Source organism: Polyodon spathula, chromosome 23, assembly GCF_017654505.1.
Source record: "Polyodon spathula isolate WHYD16114869_AA chromosome 23, ASM1765450v1, whole genome shotgun sequence".
Classification (NCBI taxonomy): domain Eukaryota; kingdom Metazoa; phylum Chordata; class Actinopteri; order Acipenseriformes; family Polyodontidae; genus Polyodon; species Polyodon spathula.
The window spans coordinates 12,686,335-12,709,471 of record NC_054556.1 but is presented as its reverse complement, the minus strand read 5'-3'; the positions used below and the strand labels follow the sequence as shown (position 1 = coordinate 12,709,471).

The 23,137-nt window shown below is 37.9% G+C and overlaps 1 protein-coding gene across 1 annotated transcript in view; it reads right to left on the bottom strand.

Annotated features, from left to right (window-relative positions):
• LOC121298501 (kelch domain-containing protein 8B-like) overlaps positions 1 to 23,137 on the bottom strand; it is a 92,316-nt gene that overhangs the window by 65,060 nt on the left and 4,119 nt on the right. The window contains exon 2 of the mRNA XM_041225644.1: positions 21,485 to 23,101. Within this exon, the coding sequence (XP_041081578.1) occupies positions 21,485 to 21,875 (391 nt within the window). The 5' untranslated portion in view covers positions 21,876 to 23,101. The remainder of the gene's footprint in view (positions 1 to 21,484; positions 23,102 to 23,137) is intronic.

Genomic DNA, 23,137 nt, shown 5'->3' with positions numbered 1-23,137 from the left:
GCACAATATGCTTAAGTACAAAATGGTATCAGAAAAGGGTTAGGGTTAGGGTTAGAGATAGGGTCAGAGTTAGAGTTATATCATACAAAAAAAATGACACATTAAGTATATTGTAACTATACATAATAACATTGTAATTACGTGTGAGTAAACATGTATTTACTAAATAACTACTATGTAATACACAGTAATTAGGCACACACAATGTAACGTGCTACCCTTTTTTGTTATGGCAAATAAGCATTCCCTTAGTAAAAACCTGTACCGTTCTGTTTTAACTCTAGGGAAGGCAGCAAACCAAAAACTGCTTTCCCTATGACTCACACATTCTTTATGTTGACAGCATTCCTTTCTGAGTTTAAGAGCAGTATTAAAAAAATACCATTAAAAAAGAAATCCACGCGTAGAATAATGGGTGCATCTTTCAGGAAGTGAAGCTAATCGATATTAGAGAAGCTGCACTTGGAATTGAGTGCATGAACAAGAAAACACATTGAATTATGTTGTAACAAGCAGACTGCAGGTCACTTAAACTCTTTTTACAAAACGCTGATCTTCAAAAAATAGAAGACAGAAGTAAACTTTGATCCAAATTCTGACTGCAGGATTTCAAAAAGACTTTAACTCGTGGTATAAGGAATGCTCTTCTGTACACCCTGTCAGAGGGCGAGAGTGCCGACTGCCTGCTCTCTATCTCTGGACAGCTACAGTATTCTTATTGATATCTTCTGAAGAATATCTAATCAAGTAAATCTAATCAAGGGAAGTCATAAAAAACCATAAAATATGGCATTCAAATGAAATAGGGTAAATAAGCAGATATAGTAACCAATGTATTACTTTTAAATGTATTTATTACTTAGTGACGAGTAAGCCTATACATCACTGGTAATTAAAAACATTGGTTTCTTATTGCAGTGCACCAGACATTACAGATATACAATATGTGATTGTTTTTCATTACATAATAATAATAATAATAATAATAATAATAATAATAATAATAATTTAATAAGCCAGCAGCATTTCCCAAACCACAGAACAATGCATAGTGGGACACAATAAGTCAATTAATGTCTCTGGTTCAATATCCCAGGAATACAGAAGTCCCACGGTCAGCCTCTTCTGTCAATCCTTAGAGGACAATCTCACTGTGTGGCGGAGTCTATTAACACCTTCAAAGATGGACTCCTCAAGGATTTAAAATTTATTTTCAAGCTAGCACTTGAAATATCATCGCTATAGTCACCTTGTTGTTGTGCCGAACATAACTGTGTATTTGGCTGATTTACGTTACTGAGGATAAGCACATTTTTCAAGAGCTACACTGTAAATTGAGAAAGTTCTAATTCTTGTATCCTGATAGTGTGCGAAAGGTCAGCTCCGTGGTCCAGCCTAGATAGCAAAATATGTGTTGTGCCCCCTCCATTGTTATAAAGGTCACAAAATGTGCAGTTTTGAAAGAAACACATTTTGCAGTAAACACGTATTTTCATTTTAAAACATAATGGCATCTATTTAATTGCTCTAAACAGCAACATAATTAAATACCCTCACTGTTTTTAATATTAAAATATCACACATTTTGAAACATGAATTACTTTTAACTTGGAAATACACTTAAAGAGACTCACTCATGTTGTTAGATCTATTCAATAGGTAATCTGGTATTCTTCATACCTGTCATTAATTAGCCAGCAGCACCCCTTTCAGCCAAAGACACTGCTGAGCCTGAGACACCACTGAGGGGAAACAACCCAGTGAGACTTCCTCAGAGTATGGTACGGAAACTGTCTTTAGCCCAGTTTAGTACCAGACATCATTTACAGCATGCAATTAAAATCCATTGTTGGTTACTGTTAACTGGATATGCATAATGGGATATAGTTATTTTGTTACTACTTGAAATCCCTTTTTCAAGGCATTACAAACTACATATTCATAGCCCTGAAAATGAGCTGTGACAACAAAAACAAGCTGAGAATACATCATTTCTCATCAGCAGTCTCTGAGGGGCTTCACGTGCAGTCTCTGAGGGGCTTCACTCCAGCTTACACGCCACTGCATTTTTTTTTTAAGCTGAGTTTTATAAATAGCAACTGCTTCAGCAGATCACAGCAGTCGGCTCTCAGAACGTTAGGATTCAGCACTGACTGAATGGCACTCAGTCATATATATATACTGTATATATATATATATGTGACACAAAATATTCATATATGAAATTTTAGATATATATATATATATATCATTAACACACCTATATGTATATTGGAAATAAACATGATAATTATATATATAATATATATATATATATATATATATATATATATATATATATATATATATATATATATATAATACACACACTTTTTTATGATTTAAAATAACCAACACAGCCAAACCTGCTTACTATCACTTTAAGAGGAAAGGGCAGAAATAATGACCATTAGCAGAGTCAACATTATCAGGAGTTCACTAATAACCTGGCTATGAAACAAATGGCAGCTATCACATAACTACTTCTTAACTACTTCATAACTACATAACCTTTTTTGTACTGTGATTAATAAACTGTGCTGGAGTTTTTCAATAATTTAGTTACAGTAAGTTGTCGTTTACTTCAAACTACTTCCATACACATGGGCCTACAATGCAGTTGTATACACTGCCGATATTTGTATTTAGTACCCCTTGCTTTACAGTGCATATACAGCTCAATGTTAAAGTAACATTAAATGCTTGTAATAATTTCGATGTCCTGTCTTGCTGCTGTATTGCCCAAAGTGATTTACTTTTCTTTGAATGGTAGCTTTACTAAAGGCATTTTCTAAAATGATTTGGCATTTAGGTTCATACAGTACTCTCCAGTCATTTGGTGGTTTATTATTTGTTTTTTTCTCTCCTTTCTCTATTTTATTTCTGCTTTTGTGGTTATGTCTCAATCTTTTAGTCTCTGAGACTCTTCCATTTCAATTTGAATGCTTACTAAATCAAACACCAAAGTTAGAACACATGCTGCAAAGTGTGCAGCTGCTGCATGTCTAGAAAGGTGACTGTGTGCCGCGAAGCATGATAATAACTTAATTCATATTATCAGAAGCTAGTGCACATTGACTCCTATTTCAATCTGGCCAGGACATTACAAAGTTGTGATAACATGTGAAGCGTGACATTAGCAGGGGTGACAATGAAGCTGGCTTCACTGTATATTGTAAGGTGTTCTCGTTCTGTGATTGCGTTTGAAATGTTCAAGACAACAAGTGAAACAAATACTTGGAACACACTGAACGTTCCACTTCACAATCCTCATGGAACAAAGAGACTAGCCAAGATAGATCACAACACATTTGACAAGCTGTTTACTTGTCAATACAGTGTAGAGCCACCAGGGGCAGTCAGGGTGACACTGACTCAATGTGAGGAGTCTGTAAAGATTTTATTTTGTTCTAGAGGAATGTGATCATGAGATTCATTGGAAATTACCACCTCTAATACCTTCATGTAAGTTAGGGTTGGATATCTGCAGCAAAACTGTGTAGTTCACATATGGAAACACCTAACAACCAAGCCTCTACCAGTCATCTACAGATCAGGGAGATGCAGCTTTTATATGTTACAATAATATGAGGAAAAGCCTATTTAAGCAGCTGTGTTCTACATGTGACAAGAAAATGGGAAGGTTCCATTAAAAAGTCAATGGGAAGATATTTATTTTGTTAGGTTAAAAATGTTACTCCAATTTTGTTCCCTTCTCATGAATCATGGTTTGGCTGCAGCTATGCAGGGATCCAGTGCGTTCTAATAAACCAAAATGGTTTCATCAAGTTTAACATCCCTTTCTGGTGGTTCTTGATATGACTACTGTACAGCTATGGCCAAAAGTTTTGCATCACCTAGAATTGTAGGATTGAGACATCACTTAGAAAGAAAAGCTATTTGAACGTAACTTAGATCTTTATTTTACATCATGTAAATCAAAGAAACTACAAAATGAAATCGCAACAGTCTACCAGAAGCCATAATAGTTGCATAGTATTTGATGTTAGATTTCAAAATGTCACATTTTTCTATTTTTGTCAGTTTTTTTGTTAAGTATATGGGAAACTACAATTCAATATGTTAAAGGAACATTATTCAACCAGTTTCATTCGACTTTAAGAAGCAAAATGTGATAATTCTATAGCTGTAGCTACCACTCAGCACTTTATATGACAAATCTCTTTGCCATTCATTTCAATGGGATTCTGTTATGCAGCAATAACAAGACGTGGTACAGTTGCACTAATAAGGCTCCCATTCACAACACAGCCTGAATAACTGGGTTGAAATCACACTGAGATCAGAAGCAACACTGTGACGGGGTTAGTCGAGCTTTGTGAAATCAGGCATGGTTTGCTTGAAAGTGAATATACTTGATTGAGGGAGATTGCTGTCACTACATTCCATGTAAGATAGCAGTCACCTCATGAAATCTCTGCTGTATTAACCTTCTGCATCTTGGCAGTGTCCGTTGCCCAGAGGGCTGTGTCCTGAAAGTAGACCCTGCTGGTCACTGACCGAGGTGCTGATCCTGGCTACCCTCTGGGTCCCCTTTTGCCGCTGTCCTGCCATTAGTCCTGTTTCTAGATCCTCTCTGTTTTACCATTGATCACTGATGACAGTTTTAAAGTTCTGTATCAGCGGTACTCCTGAAGGATCATAAAACTGAATGCTGATTCCCCAGTGATCTAGACCAGAGATAGACATGGCCTTGGTAGCTTTGACAGAGATAGGTATGTAACCACCAAAGATTTTTAGTGGATTTATCTCAAAGTTGCCCATCCCTGATGTAGGAATACACTGTCAGGCAGAACACCCATATTAAACGACCTGCTGCAACTGAGAATCAGACCAGGAAGAGGAGGCTTCACTATTTCGCTGTGAAATATCTTTTTCATTCTGTGAAGCAATAAAAATAAAACAGGCCGACTCAGGTGTTTAAATGCATCTACTGTCTTCTTCACGGTACCTATTAACAAGCCCCTAACTAACTTTTATTAAATTGTATTTCAAAAGGAAATATATAGCAATATTTGACACTATATAAAACCGCAACCCTGTCTTGGATTTTAGCCACTCTGAACACTGTTGTGCCCGTCCACTGAGATCACACTGTTGGGAGAGGCTTGCTACTTCGGCTCTAAGCTAACCATGTAAGCCACTTAAGTACAAGAGTTGTGGGACCCGAGATGACACTGTGCTCTTGCACTGACACTTTTTTTGCTGTCAGTATTTCCTGTTATTTTCTGCTTCACTGGTATATACGCACTGGCATCTGTCTTTCAATAGAAGCATTGAATTTGACAGTTGTTGCAGCTCATGAGACCAGACAGATGCTACATTCTCTGCCTGTGTCCCACTGCTGTTCAACACCTCAGGGTATGGCAATGAAACCTGGGGCACAATGCTCTCTTTCCTCTGCGTTTTCACGCTTCCTGGTTGGGGACAACAACCTGCTTGAACAAGTAAACCCCTCCTGTTTTATCATACGGCAAAATTTTGAACAATCTTTTTTTTTAGAAAGGTAAAACGCACCAAATAAAGCAAACGAGAACTATTTAATTTAGCAGCTTGTAAGAAGTTTGTAGTTGTTTCTTAATATTGTTTAATTTCTTTTTTTTAAATGTATATAAAAAAAAAAAATCCTGGTCATAGCAGATTGAAGTAGAAAGCTTTTAGGAACCATTATCACTTACGCGTTACATAAATAAAGGATATGTCCCGCACACCGCCCATGACAATAATACTGTATGACATTGTTTTTCACGACATGCTCATGCCACACTTGCTTCCATGTTCTCTAGGTAGGATATCAGTAAGCATACTGTGGCTACCCTATCACAAGGCTTGTCTCTTCCAACAGGTGAGCTGGAGCTAGTGCTTTCTTCAGTGTTTTGTGAAGTTGTTTTTGAAATTCCTCTATTAAAATATCCTCATGTACTGTAAGTCAAAAATGTTGATCAAAGTTAACTTCCATCTTTAAATATTTTGTAAATATCAACATGTTGTATATAGAATTGTTTTTAACTGTTAGGCAGTATGCTTAGTATGAAACAAAACATAACAAAATGAATGCATGGAAACGAGCAGCCACCTTTACTACACTCAGAGCATGAAGATTCAGCAAGCTAAAATCAGCCATTTCAAAAAGACGGAATTAACTGCACTGATATAATGGTCTGATGAAACTTTTCAATATTGTACCATGATGTATACTACAATGTAGAAAGCTACAATTACACTAAGATCGTACTACATCGTCCCATGCATCATACTAGTTCAGTGCATTTTACTCTCTGTAGGACAAACTTCAATATAGACTCAATAAGGAACTGAGATAATCATTGAGGAACAGTCACGTACCCCTAAACCCTACCGACAGTCTCATGACAAGTGTCTATTAACACAACCACTTCATTAGAAAGTAAAAGAGCTGAATAGAAAACAGCCCACACCTCTCATTCAGGACAATAGAGAATATCAGCTCTTAGCAGCCATCTCTTTATCACCCCAGTGATAATAAACCCACAGCACCGGCAATCAGATACACTCAAACCTGCTTATATTGACCACTCAAGAAAAAATATCTTCATGGTAATATCTTCCGATTTATCTGCAGAGAATAAAAGTATTTATATCTGCAGTGATATTCAAATAATGTGTAAATGTCTTAAATTGTCTTTTAATGCTTTGTATACCATGGTCAAAATGTTAACACAATTGCTGGTAAAGGTGAATACACCTAACCTACAGCTTGGAATGTAATGCTCGTGGTATAGCATGTCTATTTTCTATACACCTTACTTATAACCCCCACTAGCTAGAGTAAGAATTTATTTTTGGAACATGCAGCAACCACCAAAAGTTAAATACAGTTCATGACGTAGATAGAAGTCATTAATAAAACAAGAAAAATTAAATCAAAAAGGGTTAATTACCTGCACACAGCAACTGTTTTCCATAGAAACGGAGGGTCGTTGCCATGGTGACAAACTAGAGGCTCTAGTTGGAGCTTGGTTGCCGGTAACAGCAGTGTAAGAAGTGTAAATTACACAGTCGTGCGGCTTGGTTTACTGAGTTCATCATGCCGAGGAGGCTGTATCAATTTATTGTAGAGCTACAACAACCCAAGCCGAGCCAACGAGCCAACTCCTCTTACCATGCCTATAAAAACCTTCATAGGACCTACATTCAACATCCAGGATACATTAAGTGTTTACTGAAATGGAGATTATTAGGCTTTTATATAGCAATGTTTATTCTTCCCACGTGTTACCCCTACGAAAGCAGGATTATGCTGTTGTCATGCTGTTGAGGTTTGCTCTTGCCTGATCCTGGAGCAGACCTCCTGAATAGTGTTCCTCTCAAAAACCTGTGCTGATGAATGTGATAACCAAGTTCAATCGCTATTGGATGAATGGCTCTCTAGACATACAGTACATTTGTACATAAAGAGAATCCTTACATCCCCAATGTGCTCTTAATAATTCCAGTAAAGTTTAGACTGCATGTAAAACTCATCCGTACAGATACATATCCCCAGAAATAGGGATATACTTGCATGTAAAGTTATAATCAGAAAATCTGCTTTTGTGCCATAGAAGTTGATTGCATATTACTTTATTTAATCTTTTTGTCCTCCAAATTAAACAAGCAGAATGATCTTTCACACATTTTGCAACACTTCCCTCTAAGGCAGGATTCATACTCCATGACCATCCATTCATGTCAAATGTGGTGGTCATTATTATCATGTATATGACTGACTAGGAATTGAGCTGAGGGATGCAATTAACTTTACAACTATATGAAACTAAGTGGATTTATTGGGATAGATTTGTGCTCTGAAATAAAAATAAACTCTTGATTTTCAAAGCTAGAAATACAGTAAACAGCCCGGAGTGTTTTTTTTTAGATAATTTGTTCCTGGAAAATAAATTGTTTTCTTATTCCCTGCAGCCAAAACCTAATAAATGTAGCCCTAAATGGTTTGAGCTTTTGGTTTCACATTCTGTACACACCTGAATGATTTGATCCTCTATAATTAGGAGTCTACAATAAAAATCAACAGTTTTAATCTCTGATGCTACACATTTCATATTAAACTAGCAGACACCAGCCAAAACATTGTCTATTTGATTCATGACCAAAATGCACCACATAGCTACATGTTCGAAAGTGCTTTAAAATTAATAGAAAAGGAATATTGTCGTCTATAGGATCTAGTGAAGTCAGCAAAATTTTGTTTCCATTGCATTTGATAAGCTGTTTTGGGGGAACCAACCCCACGAACAAGGGTCTGTGCACATTGAAATTAGCCATGCTGGACAGCTCAGCACAGGGACAGTAATGGATGATAATGTGTCCCATCTCTTATTATTATAATTCCAAACATACTCTTTATATTATTGTAAAGATGTATGTAACCAAATTGCTAGTTTCTGACATGAACATGATTCACTTCCAATTTTATGTAATCATTCATTACAGTTGCGCAAAAAATCCATGCCACACAAGCATTGAAGATTTCACCACACAAATTTTTAACTTGACAAGAATTTTGCTGAAACTACACAAATTGTGTTACTGTATTCAAATCAATATAACAAGAATTAGAAAAAAAAGTGGTGAATGGTAGATTGCCAAAACTATAGTCATTGCTCTGGATTAATGTTATGAACTGTACACTGTAGCCAAACCTCAAATCAAAGCACTTTACAGTGCTATTCGTTTTGTATTCGTTCATACTGTACATGTAAGATAAGTGAAAATGTAGACTGTCAGTGCACTGAACTGAATAATTCATTGACGTCGAAGTGACAAACAAATGCATTAAAGTTGGTTTCGTCCAAAGAGGGACTATTAAACAATAGTGCTGAATTTGGAAATACTAAAAGAAACTTAAATTCAATGACAAGTGCTTTGATGAGTCGAAACGAGTCAAACGTTTCTCATTGAATTCAGTCTGAAGACGGTACAGATCTTGCTGGAGAAGTCTGAGATTGGGTGCATTTCTGATTACTCAGTCAGGAATCTTTTGAAGAAAATGTTTCTTAGATAAAATACTGACTTACAAAATGACAAGGGGCATAGTTACTGCAGAATCCTGGGCAATTGTGTTAGTTACTGATCAACAATCAACTCTGGGTTCACTACTGAGTAATAATGTCCTGTGTAGACTTTCAACTGGTTTCACAGACCAGTTTCACTACTTTAAAATAACATTACTCCAATATTAGTTATAATCAGGGCCTGTGAAACCAGCCATTTGTGTTTGGGTGCATCTAGACACGTTTCCAAATAATAGGAGTTAAATTACAAAAGGGACACGTTCCATTTAGGATATCAGTGCTCAGCAACTGCCAAGTTTCTCCTACACTGAAAACCAAGCCAAGCACACAAACACAGACATACTTCAATAAAAAAAAAATGTTTTCAGCATTAGCTGCTTTTAAGTCTTTCCTAATCCAAACTGATATATAATTGGGATTTAGACAGATTACAGACACTGGCTTTATTAACCTCATGCAGCACGAACTACAAAGTCTTTCTTACTTCAGTCAATGATCCCATCAGCCATTGGTCCTTCTTCCTACAATACCCACTGAAAGCCACAGACCCATCTTCCCAATGCTACAAACCCTGAAGAACTAGTACAAAGTTCTGTGCATTTTCATTTATTAGAGTTCTTCATTTGAACACAGTGAAACCTGCTAATTACACAACAGGTTTCGTCACTTTCAGTTTAGGAGTTATTTCTGAGCAGTTGACTTGATGACACACCGTGATTGACTGGGGTGGAGATACTGGTATAGTCAGCAGTAGGAAAGCTTCAAGTAGGATCGTTGCATTTGCTGTGATTTGCCTTTGCTTGGATATCTCTATTTTATCAGTTGCTGGTCAGAAGTAATACATTTAATATGTCCACATTCAATAGCAAAGACCCCATAACTTGTTGCATAATTAACAAGTGTTATAATAGTCAAAAAAAAAAAAAAAACCCTCAATAATGTTACCCTAAAAGCTGAGCAATTTACTAACACACTGTGTAAGCCCCTGAAAAATAAATGTTGAAAAGGAGCAGGTCTAGTTATGCAGTATCTCAGCATGAAAGCCCCGGAATAAACATCCTTCTCCCAAGGGATGAGCGGCGGCAGACCCCTCTCTCCACATGGAGATCAGCTGTTGATTCTGCCTTGCTCTCTACACACTGAGCCTGCAGCAGTGCCCTTTCAAGATAGAGTGATGTTTCATTATGAATACAAATCAATACCAGCTTTGTAACTGTGAATAAAAATACCATTGCCAGCCTTATCACAGTAAATCCAATTATTATTATTTACTTATTTCTCAGATGCCTTTATCCAAGACGATGTACAGGTGTTACAGTGCAATACAGGGCTACAATGCAAAATTGACATCAGAATGCAGTATAAAGTGCAAATAATACTACTAAAAAACAATATGAAATAGGGAGCAAGAGGTTAGATTACAACTACAATGACATATTAGTAGTGCAATAGTGCAAGGCTAGTGCCTCAGCTGAGGATCCAGTAACGTGGTGTGTAGGTCACATAATAAAAGCTTTGAAAATGCTTTGACATACTGTACAGGGGTCGGATAATCTGTCCAAAGCACCTCCCATAACACTGTTGATAAGCTGTTGGTCAGCACCAATTCGAGACGATGGGCGAGTTTAAATTGTTCTGGAGACCTTTTCTTCATGACCCTTTGTGACGTCGGTACCTATTATTATTATTATTATTATTATTATTATTATTATTATTATTATTATTATTATTATTATTATTATTATTATTATTTAAATACTGTATTGTGTTTTGTTTTGTTGTGTTACTGTTTGGCAGCGTCAATGAGGTTAAATCCCCATCCATCTAAACTCGTGTGTAATGTGGCCATCTCTAAATTGATTAAGTGATTACCAATTTGGAGATGGCCACGTATATAAAAGTGCATCAGCCGCTCATAAGGTTGAAGAAGGTTAAGAGGAGTACTGGATCAAAACCAGCATGGTACTTGTTTTGTTTCTGTGTGTTTAGTTGCTTTGGTCAATGTGCCTTTTGTCTGTTTGATTTATTTAATAAACAAAGTGCCCAGTGTTTCACCCACAGTACCATGCCTGTCTATACCTGTCTATACCAGGTCTGTGCTGTCACCACCCAGCCATCCGTCACACCCTTATAAAAGTTTCCCATGGTATTTTTACAGTTTTTCCATGTTTATTTCCCCATAGTTATGATTTGCATTTACCACAGTTTATCTTGGTTTACCATGTTTATTAATATGCTTTACCATGCCTCCCTGGTTTTTACAATGCTAACCTATGCTTTACCATGCTTTCCCTGTATGTCCCGGGGGGAGAAACAGGGCATACACATTCAAGTGTTACACCACACACACATGCACACACACAAGCACACGCACAAACACAATGCATAATAAAAATACATTGCGTTAAAGACAAACAAATCAACAACATCTGCATGCCAACATGTTCTTTCAATGGATCAGGACGTATGATTTTAAAAATCCCAGTGATGTTCCAATATGATGCGACGAGATAGGAAAACATGCACCGGCCCTCCAAGCTCACACTGTCTATTAGATCTGTGATATTACCACCATGGACTGAAACTGGTTTGACACAGGGAAAGACATTCCAGAATACTGAGCATGCCAGGGAGGCTATTTGTGTAGCCCTTTAATCACTAATGAGGTACAGCCCATATTACACAAAAGTGTTTCATCTATCTAACTCCTGAGCGTTGTCAGCAATGGAAGCTTTCCCAAACTGCCCCTCGATAATTCTACCCTCCCCTGACGAGGCTAACCTTGCAGGAGGTGTTGGTTCAGTTCATGCCTGACCATTCCTCGGCCTCTTGAGAGACTGTGTCAATAGTTACTGGGCTACTATCTTAAGTGCCCAGGTCCCCTATAGATCACATTATAATCCTGTTGAGTCAGTTTGCAGCTTTTATTTCAACTCCATCACCACTTGAAAGCAAATTGCTTTTACTACAGTTTATAAAAGACAGTGTGTGGGTTTCATCCCCGATCAGTCTTCAGTCCTGTCAATCCTCTTTTCAAGCACCGCATTCATTACTAAAGTAGCTCTGTGGATAGAGCAGGGGGCTGTGCTCTCCAGGACAGTCAATCCCTAACAATTCAGCAAATCAGCATGGTCGCTCTTCTTTGAACTCTTTCTAGAGCAGCAGTATCCTTTTTGTAGCGAGGTGACCAGAACTGAACACAATATTCTAAATGAGGTCTTACTAATGCATTGTACAGTTTTAACATTACTTCCCTTGATTTAAATTCAACACTTTTCACTATATATCCGAGCATCTTTTTTATAGCTTATAGCTTTTATAGATGAAGACATTTCTGAGTCAACATAAACTCTTAGGTCTTCATAGATTCCTTCTTCAATTTCAGTATCTCCCATATGATATTTATAATGCACATTTTTATTTCCTGCGTGCAGTACCTTACGCTTTTCTCTATTAAATATCATTTGCCATGTGTCTGCCCAGTTCTGAATACTGTCTAGAAAACTTTGAATTACTTTTTGCTGCAACAGTGTTTGCCAAATTTAACAAGTTTGCTTACTATACCAGAATCCAAGTCATTCATTTAGATTAGGAATAGCAGAGGACCTAATATTGATCCCTGTGGTACTCTACTGGTTACCGCACTCAAATTTGAGGTTTCTCCTCTAATCAGTACTTTCTGTTTTCTACTTAACCACTCCCTGATCCATGTGCATGCATTTCCTTGAATCCCTACTTCGTTCAGTTTGAGAATTTTTTATGTATAGCGCTACCCCTCCTCCTCTTCTGTCCTGCCTATCTTTCCTATACAGTGGATACCCATTAATATTATAGTCTCCATAATTCTCGGATAACCAAGTTTCCGTAGTTACTTATTACTTATTAGTGCAATAGCTTCAAGTTCTAACATTTTGTTTCTGAGAATTCTAGCATATAGATAAATACATTTAATGGCTGAGTTGTTACCCTTGTTTTGATGTAGTCTCCCTTCTGTTTTTTTGTTGATTTCTCTCCCTTCTAGATTAAATGCTTCTAAACCTCCTTGAGGATCTTCTCTGAGTAGATTGGTTCCTTTTCTATTATAGCATATACAGTAAGATTTCTCTTTGTCATTGAGTTTCTCAGAGGAATAAAACAATTGTTATGAACCAGTATTATACAACATATCACTTTTACAACTGGAGTTTAAAAGACATCTGCTTGATAACGTTTTGGTATTCAGTACTGCAGTGAATAATACATATTTATTCTTGCATGCAATCAAAGCCAATGACAGAATGGAAGTGAATGACACTGTTCTGATTGTTCTAAGTTGCTTAGCAGTTGTGACAACAAGAAATCAGTCCTGCAACTAGCTGTTTACACTTTCTTCTCCACACAGTGTAATATAAAACTAATTCACAATGAAAGTACTTGGAGTGCTGTGTGAAAACTAATTCTTAGTTGTTTTACTATGCCCTTACCTTTTTATGACACTTGATTATTTATTTTACTGCTGAGTCTGTGTTAACAGGCTGTTATTATCTGTTGCCTGCGTTCTGGAGTTTGTAAGTTTTTTTATGCTCTTATGTTTTTACAGGCTAGGCTTCAAAGTTTACCTTTTAAACAAGGTTCCTGTGTTGAAGTGTTTGTATTAATAAAATGTTTTACACTTATAATTATGTAATTTTTAAAGAAACACACAAGAAATCATAAACTTGTACTTTCATACAGTGTCTGGTAGTACTTTCAGTTAAAGAACATTCTGTTTCTATGCCTTCAGGAAACATGTTACACTTCCTGTGTCACTTCACCTCAGTAGTGTCTTTGGGGTCAAAGCATGTTACTGGTGGAAGCACATCAGTTGCTAGGGAGGTGGTGTGGACAATTTCACCCTCCAGGTGAAATGAATAAGCCTGTACAGGTAAGATATGTAAGATATGTGGATTTGCTAGCCAGTAAGATATGTGGATTAGCTAGCTACAACTACTTTATGTGCTAAAGCTGCTGTTCCTTTTCTTACAAACGAAATATAATGCGTACAACAAACAGGCTGACGTTACAAAACTAACAGAAGTCACTATTTAAGAGGGTACATCACAAATTGTTGAAATTTCATAACAGGCCTTTCGTTTTCAACAGCAACAGAAGACTACAAATAAAAACACACAAGTAAACTCTAAACATCAAACTGCTCCCAGCAGTGCAACCAGCAGCAACACCTGCTCAGGTATGATGTGCAACAGATTCAGAATCAGAATGGTTTGTAAACATGAAGTAAAATGGATATGTGGCAGCGAAATGGTTAATTTATTTTGGCTGTAGTCTGTAAATGAGGGAATCATAGAACACAGCTCTGTATCAACTATAAAGATGCTGGGCCATATATTAAAAGCTTTTCCGTCAGTCTTTAATCAACTCCTATTTTAATTGCACTTAATTAGAACCAAAACAACACAGTAAGATAATCCAAGTTCTCTTCAGCACGCTCAATGTTTCTTGTTTTGTAACATTAATATGAATTTGTCTCCCTTTAAAATATACTGTTAAAACCCCTGTCGTCTGTATCATTTATCATTTAGGTTACATTTTCCTTGACTGTGAACGAAATATTTTTTTACTGGACAAAACTAGCAATGGATGTCAAATCAGAAATATAAAAATGCATCCATGCTCCGGTCCCTGAGATCCTTATTCATACTGCAAGGAGATTGCACTACACTATTGCAAACTGGGCGAATGTATAACTCATTTCAAATGTTCCTAAGTGTTTTAAGGTTAAGGATTTTCTCAAATCTATGAATATTACTATTTCTCTTTTGTGTTGTTGTTTGCTGATTTCTCTGCTTTTTCTATTTCAAATATATTATAACCATACCTAAATCTGTAGTACATTGACAAGTGGCATTTTTTTGGAATGTAGAATACCTTAACACATTCTATTTACCGGTACACAAAAGCAGTGCTGGATACAGTAGTCAATTCTAATCTTTTTGTCAAAACCTGATTATGCTCTTTAATCCATGGCCACCATTGTAACAAAACAACTATACATGCTTTTTATGGCATACAGATTTGGAAGCTGCTGTACTGCTGTCTCATCTTGTGCAGATCAACACATCTCTTCCAGTTATTATCAAGATTGGCGAGGAAGTGCAGCTCTGCTCTAATATTCAGTACACTGTCTGCCAAACATGTACTTGCAAGTAAAATGTATTAGGATGTTTATAGTATCTATATATAATCATGACTAGAACGAGTGTCTGGGAGAATCCATCTTGCCACCATAGCGGAACAGATAAGCTGCCAGTCAGTATGAAGGCACCGCTCTACTCTTGTAAGGAATTGGGATGACCTTTGCTTTCACTGTATTGTCTTTTGTCTTTTTCCCCTGAGGGTTTGCAAGACAGTAATGATCATTGCTTCATCCCGATAAAAATATCTCAAGTTATAAAAACAATTTTCATTTTCCTTAACCGGATATCTGAGGAGACCAGGCTCTGAAGGTTAGGGCGACCAGATTTCTAAATTTATATATATATACAGTACTGTGCAAAAGTTTTAGGCAGGTGTGAAAAAATGCTGTAAAGTAAGAATGCTTTCAAAAATAGACATGTTAATAGTTTATATTTATCAATTATCAAAATGCAAAGTGAGTGAACAGAAGATAAATCTACATCAAATCAATATTTGGTGTGACCACCCTTTGCCTTAAAAACAGCATCAATTCTTCTAGATACACTTGCACACAGTTTTTGAAGGAACTCGGCAGGTAGGTTGGCCCAAACATCTTGGAGAACTAGCCACGGTTCTTCTGTGGATTTAGGCAGCCTCAGTTGCTTCTCTCTCTTCATGTAATCCCAGACAGACTCGATGATGTTGAGATCAGGGCTCTGTTGGGGCCATACCATCACTTCCAGGACTCCTTGTTCTTCTTTACGCTGAAGATAGTTCTTAATGACTTTTGCTGTATGTTTGAGGTTGTTGTCATGCTGCAGAATAAATTTGTGGCCAATCAGATGCCTTCCTGATGGTATTGCATGATGGATAAGTATCCGCCTGTACTTCTCAGCATTGAGGAGACCATTAATTCTGACCAAATCCCCAACTCCATTTGCAGAAATGCAGCCCCAAACTTGCAAGGAACCTCCACCATGCTTCACTGTTGCCTGCAGACACTCATTCATGTACTGCTCTCCAGCCCTTCGCCAAACAAGCTGCCTTCTGCTACAGCCAAATATTTCAAATTTTGACTCATCAGTCCAGAGCACCTGCTGCCATTTTTCTGCACCCCAGTTCCTGTGTTTTCGTTGATTGTTGAGTCACTTGGCCTTGTTTCCACATCGGAGGTATGGCTTTTTGGCCGCAAGTCTTCCATGATGGCCACTTGTGACCAGACTTCTCCGGACAGTAGATGGGTGTACCAGGGTCCCACTGTTTTCTGCCAATTCTGAGCTGATGGCATTGCTGGACATCTTCCAATTGTGAAGGGAAGTAAGCATGATGTGTCTTTCATCTGCTGCAGTAAGTTTCCTTGGCCGACCACTGCGTCTACGGTCCTCAATGTTGCCCGTTTCTTTGTGCTTCTTCAAAAGAGCTTGGACAGCACATCTGGAAACCCCTGTCTGCCATGAAATTTCTGCCTGGGAGAGACCTTGCTGATGCAGTATAACTACCTTGTGTCTTGTTGCTGTGCTCAGTTTTGCCATGGTTTATGACTTTTGACAGTAAACTGTCTTCAGCAACCTCACCTTGTTAGCTGAGTTTGGCTGTACCTTACCCAGTTTTATTCCTCCTACCCAGCTGTTTCTGTTTCAGTTAATGGTTGTGTTTCAACCTACATATTGAATTGATGATCATTAGCACCTGTTTGGTATAACTGTTTAATCATACACCTGACTATATGCCTACAAAATCCCTGACTTTGTGCAAGTGTACCTAGAAGAATTGATGCTGTTTTGAGGGCAAAGGGTGGTCACACCAAATATGGATTTGATTTAGATTTTTCTTCTGTTCACTCACTTTGCATTTAGTTAACTGATAAATATAATCTAGTAACATGTCTATTTTTGAAAGCATTCTTACTTTACAGCATTTTTTCACACCTGCCTAAAACTTTTGCACAGTACTGTATATATATATATATATATATATATATATATATATATATATATATATATATATATATATATAAAGCATGCTTCTTGTTTGACTATAGCACACCATTACTGTTTTCCCATTAAACCAATAAGAAACAACGTCCGACTGCCACACAACCACCGCTCCTTCCCTTTTCCATCTGGCATTCTTTTAATTGAGGGTAGCAGCCTGTTTGAAAAACATTATTCTGGACAATTTACATGACTGCAGAGTGTTTACATAATCAATGCAAGGATATCTTTGCTAAGAGGGACGTTTTTCAGGTTTTGGGGACACCGTTGATGGGGAAAGGGACGGTCCTGGTCACACCGGGATGCCTGGTCATCCAATCCGAGGAGGTACGGATATCCAATAAGAACAATGCTGATTTGTTTTTCAGATCTGCCTCTGTTTAGCTCATTAATATTGCATGGTCTTTGCAGTCAAAACCAAGCAGTGAACATACAGATTGCAAAAGTGCAGAGATTTGGGCCTTTAACACCTTGTTCTGAGGAATGTTCATACCAGAGTTCTATTGAAATTGGATGAAACAGTTCTAGGTATAGGGAAAAATGCATGTGTTGCTTATTAATTATGTATGTAATTTTAAATCACGTAAAAAAATCAATCACTGTTACACATCTGTCAAACTTTTGTGTACGATAAACAGCAGTATCATTTTTATTTTAATGATTTATAACAAGTCAATATGTCATGTGAATGTCTTTTTATAAGATACATCATTTTGCCCATTTTGAACAGCCAGAACTCAGCTTTACGTTCCTCTCAACCAAACTACACATGGTGACATATGTTACACAACAAGAGGTGCCCTACAGGATGCACCAACTTAAAGTACAGACCAGCTTCTCCATATCCCACATTCTGTTACTGTCAGGAACATCTACTTCCATACAAAGAGACCTATGGGGTATTCAATGCTATAGTGTCCATATGTATGATAGTCAATCTAATAAACCCTATCTACTGCTCTGGCTTTTAGCATTCAGAGACTAACAGAGGGTGAGGTGGTGTGGCTCAATAGTTTACTCTTAAGGGAAATCAATGTGGAAATCAGCGGGGTTCTGAAAGGCGGCTGAAGAAGTCAACAGCAGCATTAACAAAACCAGCCTTCGTCATTCTAGAAATATATTTGTTGTGCTAATAGGTTATTCCCCACACACCTGTTGCCTGGCAACAGCAATGCTCTGTGAAACAGTCAGGTGGAATATGAGTCTGTGTAAAAGGACATGTGCATAATAACTAGTTTGCTTCTGTATTAGCTGTTGCAGTGCTGGAGGGTAGTGTTTTGACAGTTTGTTAGCTGAGCGCTCGATAATGATTTTGAAGGCTGGTCGAGTCAGCTCAAGGCCTCTGTCAACAATATTAAACTTGAATTAAAAAAAGGATTTGAACTTGTAAAGCACGTCACATAGTGTACAATGTTGGATAGACCACCTTTGTTTGATATGCAGCACACACTGATCTGACAGACTGATCTATGAAATTGCTTCTGTGGGGTTTTTTTATTATTATTATTTCAGTTGTGTGAAAAACATATTCCAGTTAAGGGCAAATTTATTTATTTGTATGGTAGAAAACTGTCATCTACAGTGAAATGGTATAGAAACTACATATATTATGTGTATATGGTCATGTTTCTTGTTAAAACAAAAATAATAATAATTCAAAATCCAAATGGGTATTTCAATTTGAATTTGCTGGAAAACAAAAGTATAACTTGTACCATTAAACAGTGAAAAAAAAGTTTATTAATCTCAAATTTGGTGCTTAAAGGATCCAATTAATTCTGTTTCAACAACATGACTACAACAATCTTGATCAAAATGTGTTCAATAAAGTAGTAGGTTTTTATTGGAAAGGGAATGCAATTTCCTTTTTTTTATTTATTTATTTATTTTGTAGTCTCTCCATTGTTCTCCCAGTTTGAAATATTCAATTGTATTTTAGGCTTGGTTCACTGCTACCACCTCTGCACTGACCTGGGAGCGGTGAAGACAAACACACGCTGTCCTCTGAAATGTGTGCTGTCAGCCAACCGCTTCTTTTCACTCTAGAGGCCCACCATGCAGCCAACCCAGAGCTATAGCATCAGAGGATAATGCAGCTCTGGGTAGCTTACAGGCAAGCCTGCAGTCGCCCAGCCAGTCTACCGGTGTTGCTGGTGTGGGGTGAGCTGAGGTCACCCTAGCCAACCTAAGCTCTCCCCTGGGTGACATTTGACTAATTGTGTGCTGCTCCATGGAAATTCACAGCAATGTTTGGCAGTGGAATAGCCTGGACTTGAACAGGCAACCTCCTGGCTATAGGGAGTGTCTTTACCGGATGTGCCACTCAGGAGCCCCACATGGTTGTCTTGATGTTGGGAACAGGAGTGTGCCTAGTAACAAGCATAAACAAATATCCATGATGACAATTATCCAAAAAGGCATATGCCACTCAGGAGCGTAGGGAATGCAATTTCTGATTACAATATGCAGTGGATCCAATTAACCAGTGATTCTGTTTTTTACTATACGAACAAAACCGCTCTCATAGTAGTCTATTTCTAGTTTATTTCCCTTTCACAATGCACTTTGGCAAAAAGATAAGGATGGACCTCTTTTCCATTAAAATATTACATTTAAAAACATGCTTGCTATTCATAATTCAAACAAAGAAAATGTAACAATTTGAAATGTAACTTGAATTCTTCGGCACGTCAGTTTGATGTTCCCTTACAAGAATGTTAAAATAACCTCTAAAAGTTCTGACAGAATACTATTAACTAGAGTATATGAAAAGACAGTGGAGAATTCTTCTGGAATGTTAGCATTGATTTTTACAATACAAGCAAGCCTCTTTGAAAGAGTGAGCTTGATTCACCGAGGACCTAAATCCGCTTCCTCCGCCAGGCATTCTTCAGACTCTTGTCTTTGAAAAGGTTTCAGCCAGCGCAAACATTTAATTGACTGTAGTTCTTGATGAAGGGCTTCACAGAAGAGTGTGTCAGTGACACATCCCCCACCATGGCGCTGAATACCAAATGATCTTGGTGACATGAACATGTAGATGACTTAAATAAAAAAATTAAAATGACCTCTGTCCAGATGGAAATGTCCGAGGCAAGCTTCGTCACATTTGGTTAAGTAGTTCTTTATATATATATATATATATATATATATATATATATATATATATATATATATATATATATATATACACAAAACCGACTCAAGGAAGTAATGAAATATATAAAAGGGGTAATGCTGGTGATACATGATACAGTGCAAGATTGGAATTATCAGGGGTCGTAGTTTTATGCAGTAAAAAAAAAAAAAATCTGCGTTAATCTGCAATTACAATAAAAGGCTAAAACTGAGCTCCCCCTCCCTCGCCCCGCCACACCGTAAGATATGCAAACAGTATTATTGAATTACAGTTAACACAGGTAGTATTTATTGGTAAACTTTTACATTCTAGGAAGTTACATGCTCACCAGTGCCCAACCATCAATAAATAAACTCACCATTGTACTTTAAACATTACAAATTAATCTGTGTAGTCCCAATAAAACCCAAGAAATAGTAGTTTATCTCTGAGTTAGTCCTTGTCATCCGGATGGCTACTGCCAGACTCATTGACCCAATCTTTAGGGGTGATTTTTGTCATTTTCGGCATCTTTAAGCAGCTTGTTCAGTCGTAACAATGCTCTGGATAATATAAACAGCAGCTCCGTTTCAGCATGAATGTGACACTGGCAGTGCGCCTCGTTCACCAGAAGCAGTTTTATTGAACAAATATGTTTACGTAAATATAAAGCACAATTGCCTGTATTGATGATTATATATGATAAGAGTACTGATTTGGTTATCAAACAACCAAAAAAAGCCCTGCATGCTTTTTGCCCCACCCTAAGTATAAAACAAAAAAATTCTCTTAACAGCATAGAAAATCTGTGTTTTTCCTCAGCAAATGGATTCCTAGGATCCCTAATTATAAACCACTGATGTGTCAAATTACTGCTGTGCTTCCATTCTACCTAGGTTGCCATTGACCCGTAGCATTGAAGCGTTGCACATTACAGTAAACACTCAATTAAGGCTTCCTAAATAATATTATCAAATGCAAATGTTACAACAGTGTATATCTTGCTCTACAATAATACAGTAATATGAGCTATTTAGCATTTAGCATTAGTATAAACAACGGTGGGTAGAGTCAGTGTTTGTGAAGAGGTTACAAACTTTTACCTTTCTCCACGGCAGTGATGCCCATTGATGGCTGCCCAACACCGGCTTTCTTCTCCCACTTCCCCTCATCTGAGTTGTAGATCTCCACAGAAGCCAGGGGTCTCTGCTCAGCATCCATCCCCCCGATCACCAGGAGCCTCTTACCCAAGGAGACAGCGGCAGCCCCTGCCCGGGCAGTGGGGACGGGGGGCAGGGGGCTCCAGGTCTGCGTAACAACGTCCAGCACCTCAGCTGTGTCCAGAGGCAGCCCTGTCTCGCTGCAGCCCCCCAACACGTATAGCAGACCATCCTGGTAGACAGGAGTACAGTAAACTCGACGGGTGGGCATTGGGGGGAACACCTCCCAGTACAGGGACTTGACACTGCTCACAGCCATCACGGGCACAGGCATGGCAGCTGGGCACTAGCAAACCTGGCTCATTGCAGAGGAGACTGGGATCTTACAGTGGCAGGTTCAGAGCCAAGTCCTGCTCTTAGAAATCATGCAAATCTGGATTTAAGTTTAAGTTTTAGGGTAGCTTATTCAGAACAGGTGAATCTTAAAGACAACAAATTCAGGACACTGTGCAGTAATACAATCTGCAAATCTAGTTAGAGGCATGACATCCCAAATTCATTAGACAGGATAGAAAAGCCAGAACTTCACATCCAGGGCAGTAAAACATGTACTGCAGTGAACTCTTTGAAAGGGAAGAAATGTAATTCTGAAACCAGTGACTTTAAAAAGAGAGATTCACAACCCATCACAACATTGTAGCATCAATCCTTCTGAAAGTATGAGCTAGCACAGTTCAGCGGTTTATTTCATATATCTGAAATCAAGCTGGTTTAGGAAGAGGCAGATTGGTATAGCCTTGAGGCTTTGTAGCATGTGGGGACACGTATGCACTGATGGATAAGAAACTTTCCAGGGAAAGGAGCTTTATCACTTGCTGTACTACCAGCTCGTGTGAGCCCTAGCGTTCACGAGCACAGTAACTGAGAAACTAACGCCAGTTATATGCAGGCAACCAGGTGGGCTGTTCTTTATTATTGCATGCATGAAAGCGTTGCAGATCTACCACAGTACAAACAGACAGGCTTTCCAAGTGATCTGCATGGAAAACTCTTTTGAAGAAGACGATGCTTTTATTTTTTTATTGATTGAACCCAAAAGAAGCATCTTGTTTTAAGAAAGGCCGGAGCATTTACACTTGACAGACAGGTCACAAGTAAAAATATGAACCACAGCGGTGACACGCTAAAAGTTCCAAAATATCCACTATGGTTCCAGGAATTACAAGCAGATGCACTCTCTTCCTTGACAAGTCTGCAACGAAGGGATCAGTTTGCGAGTGATCAGTACGCAGACACACGCAGAGCGTCCCCTTTGTTTAGGTTTTATCCGTAGCCGTAAGGAATAAACAGAGATCAGGGAGCCGACATTTGAATGAGCACTGCATCAAGAGAAGTGGGGTTCACTGATTGTCATGTGCTGCCTTCAGCTTGGGGTTGTCTGGTTGTGGCTTGAAATATAGATTCAAAGTGGGTAGCAAAAACTAGCCCCAAATATATTGTTTGGACTGTCAAAACAAGCTGTCTTTACCTTCCTCTGCTCCTTTTGGGACACACTTCTTCCTAAAAAAAGAAGACATGAATGTTAATAAGTCTCTT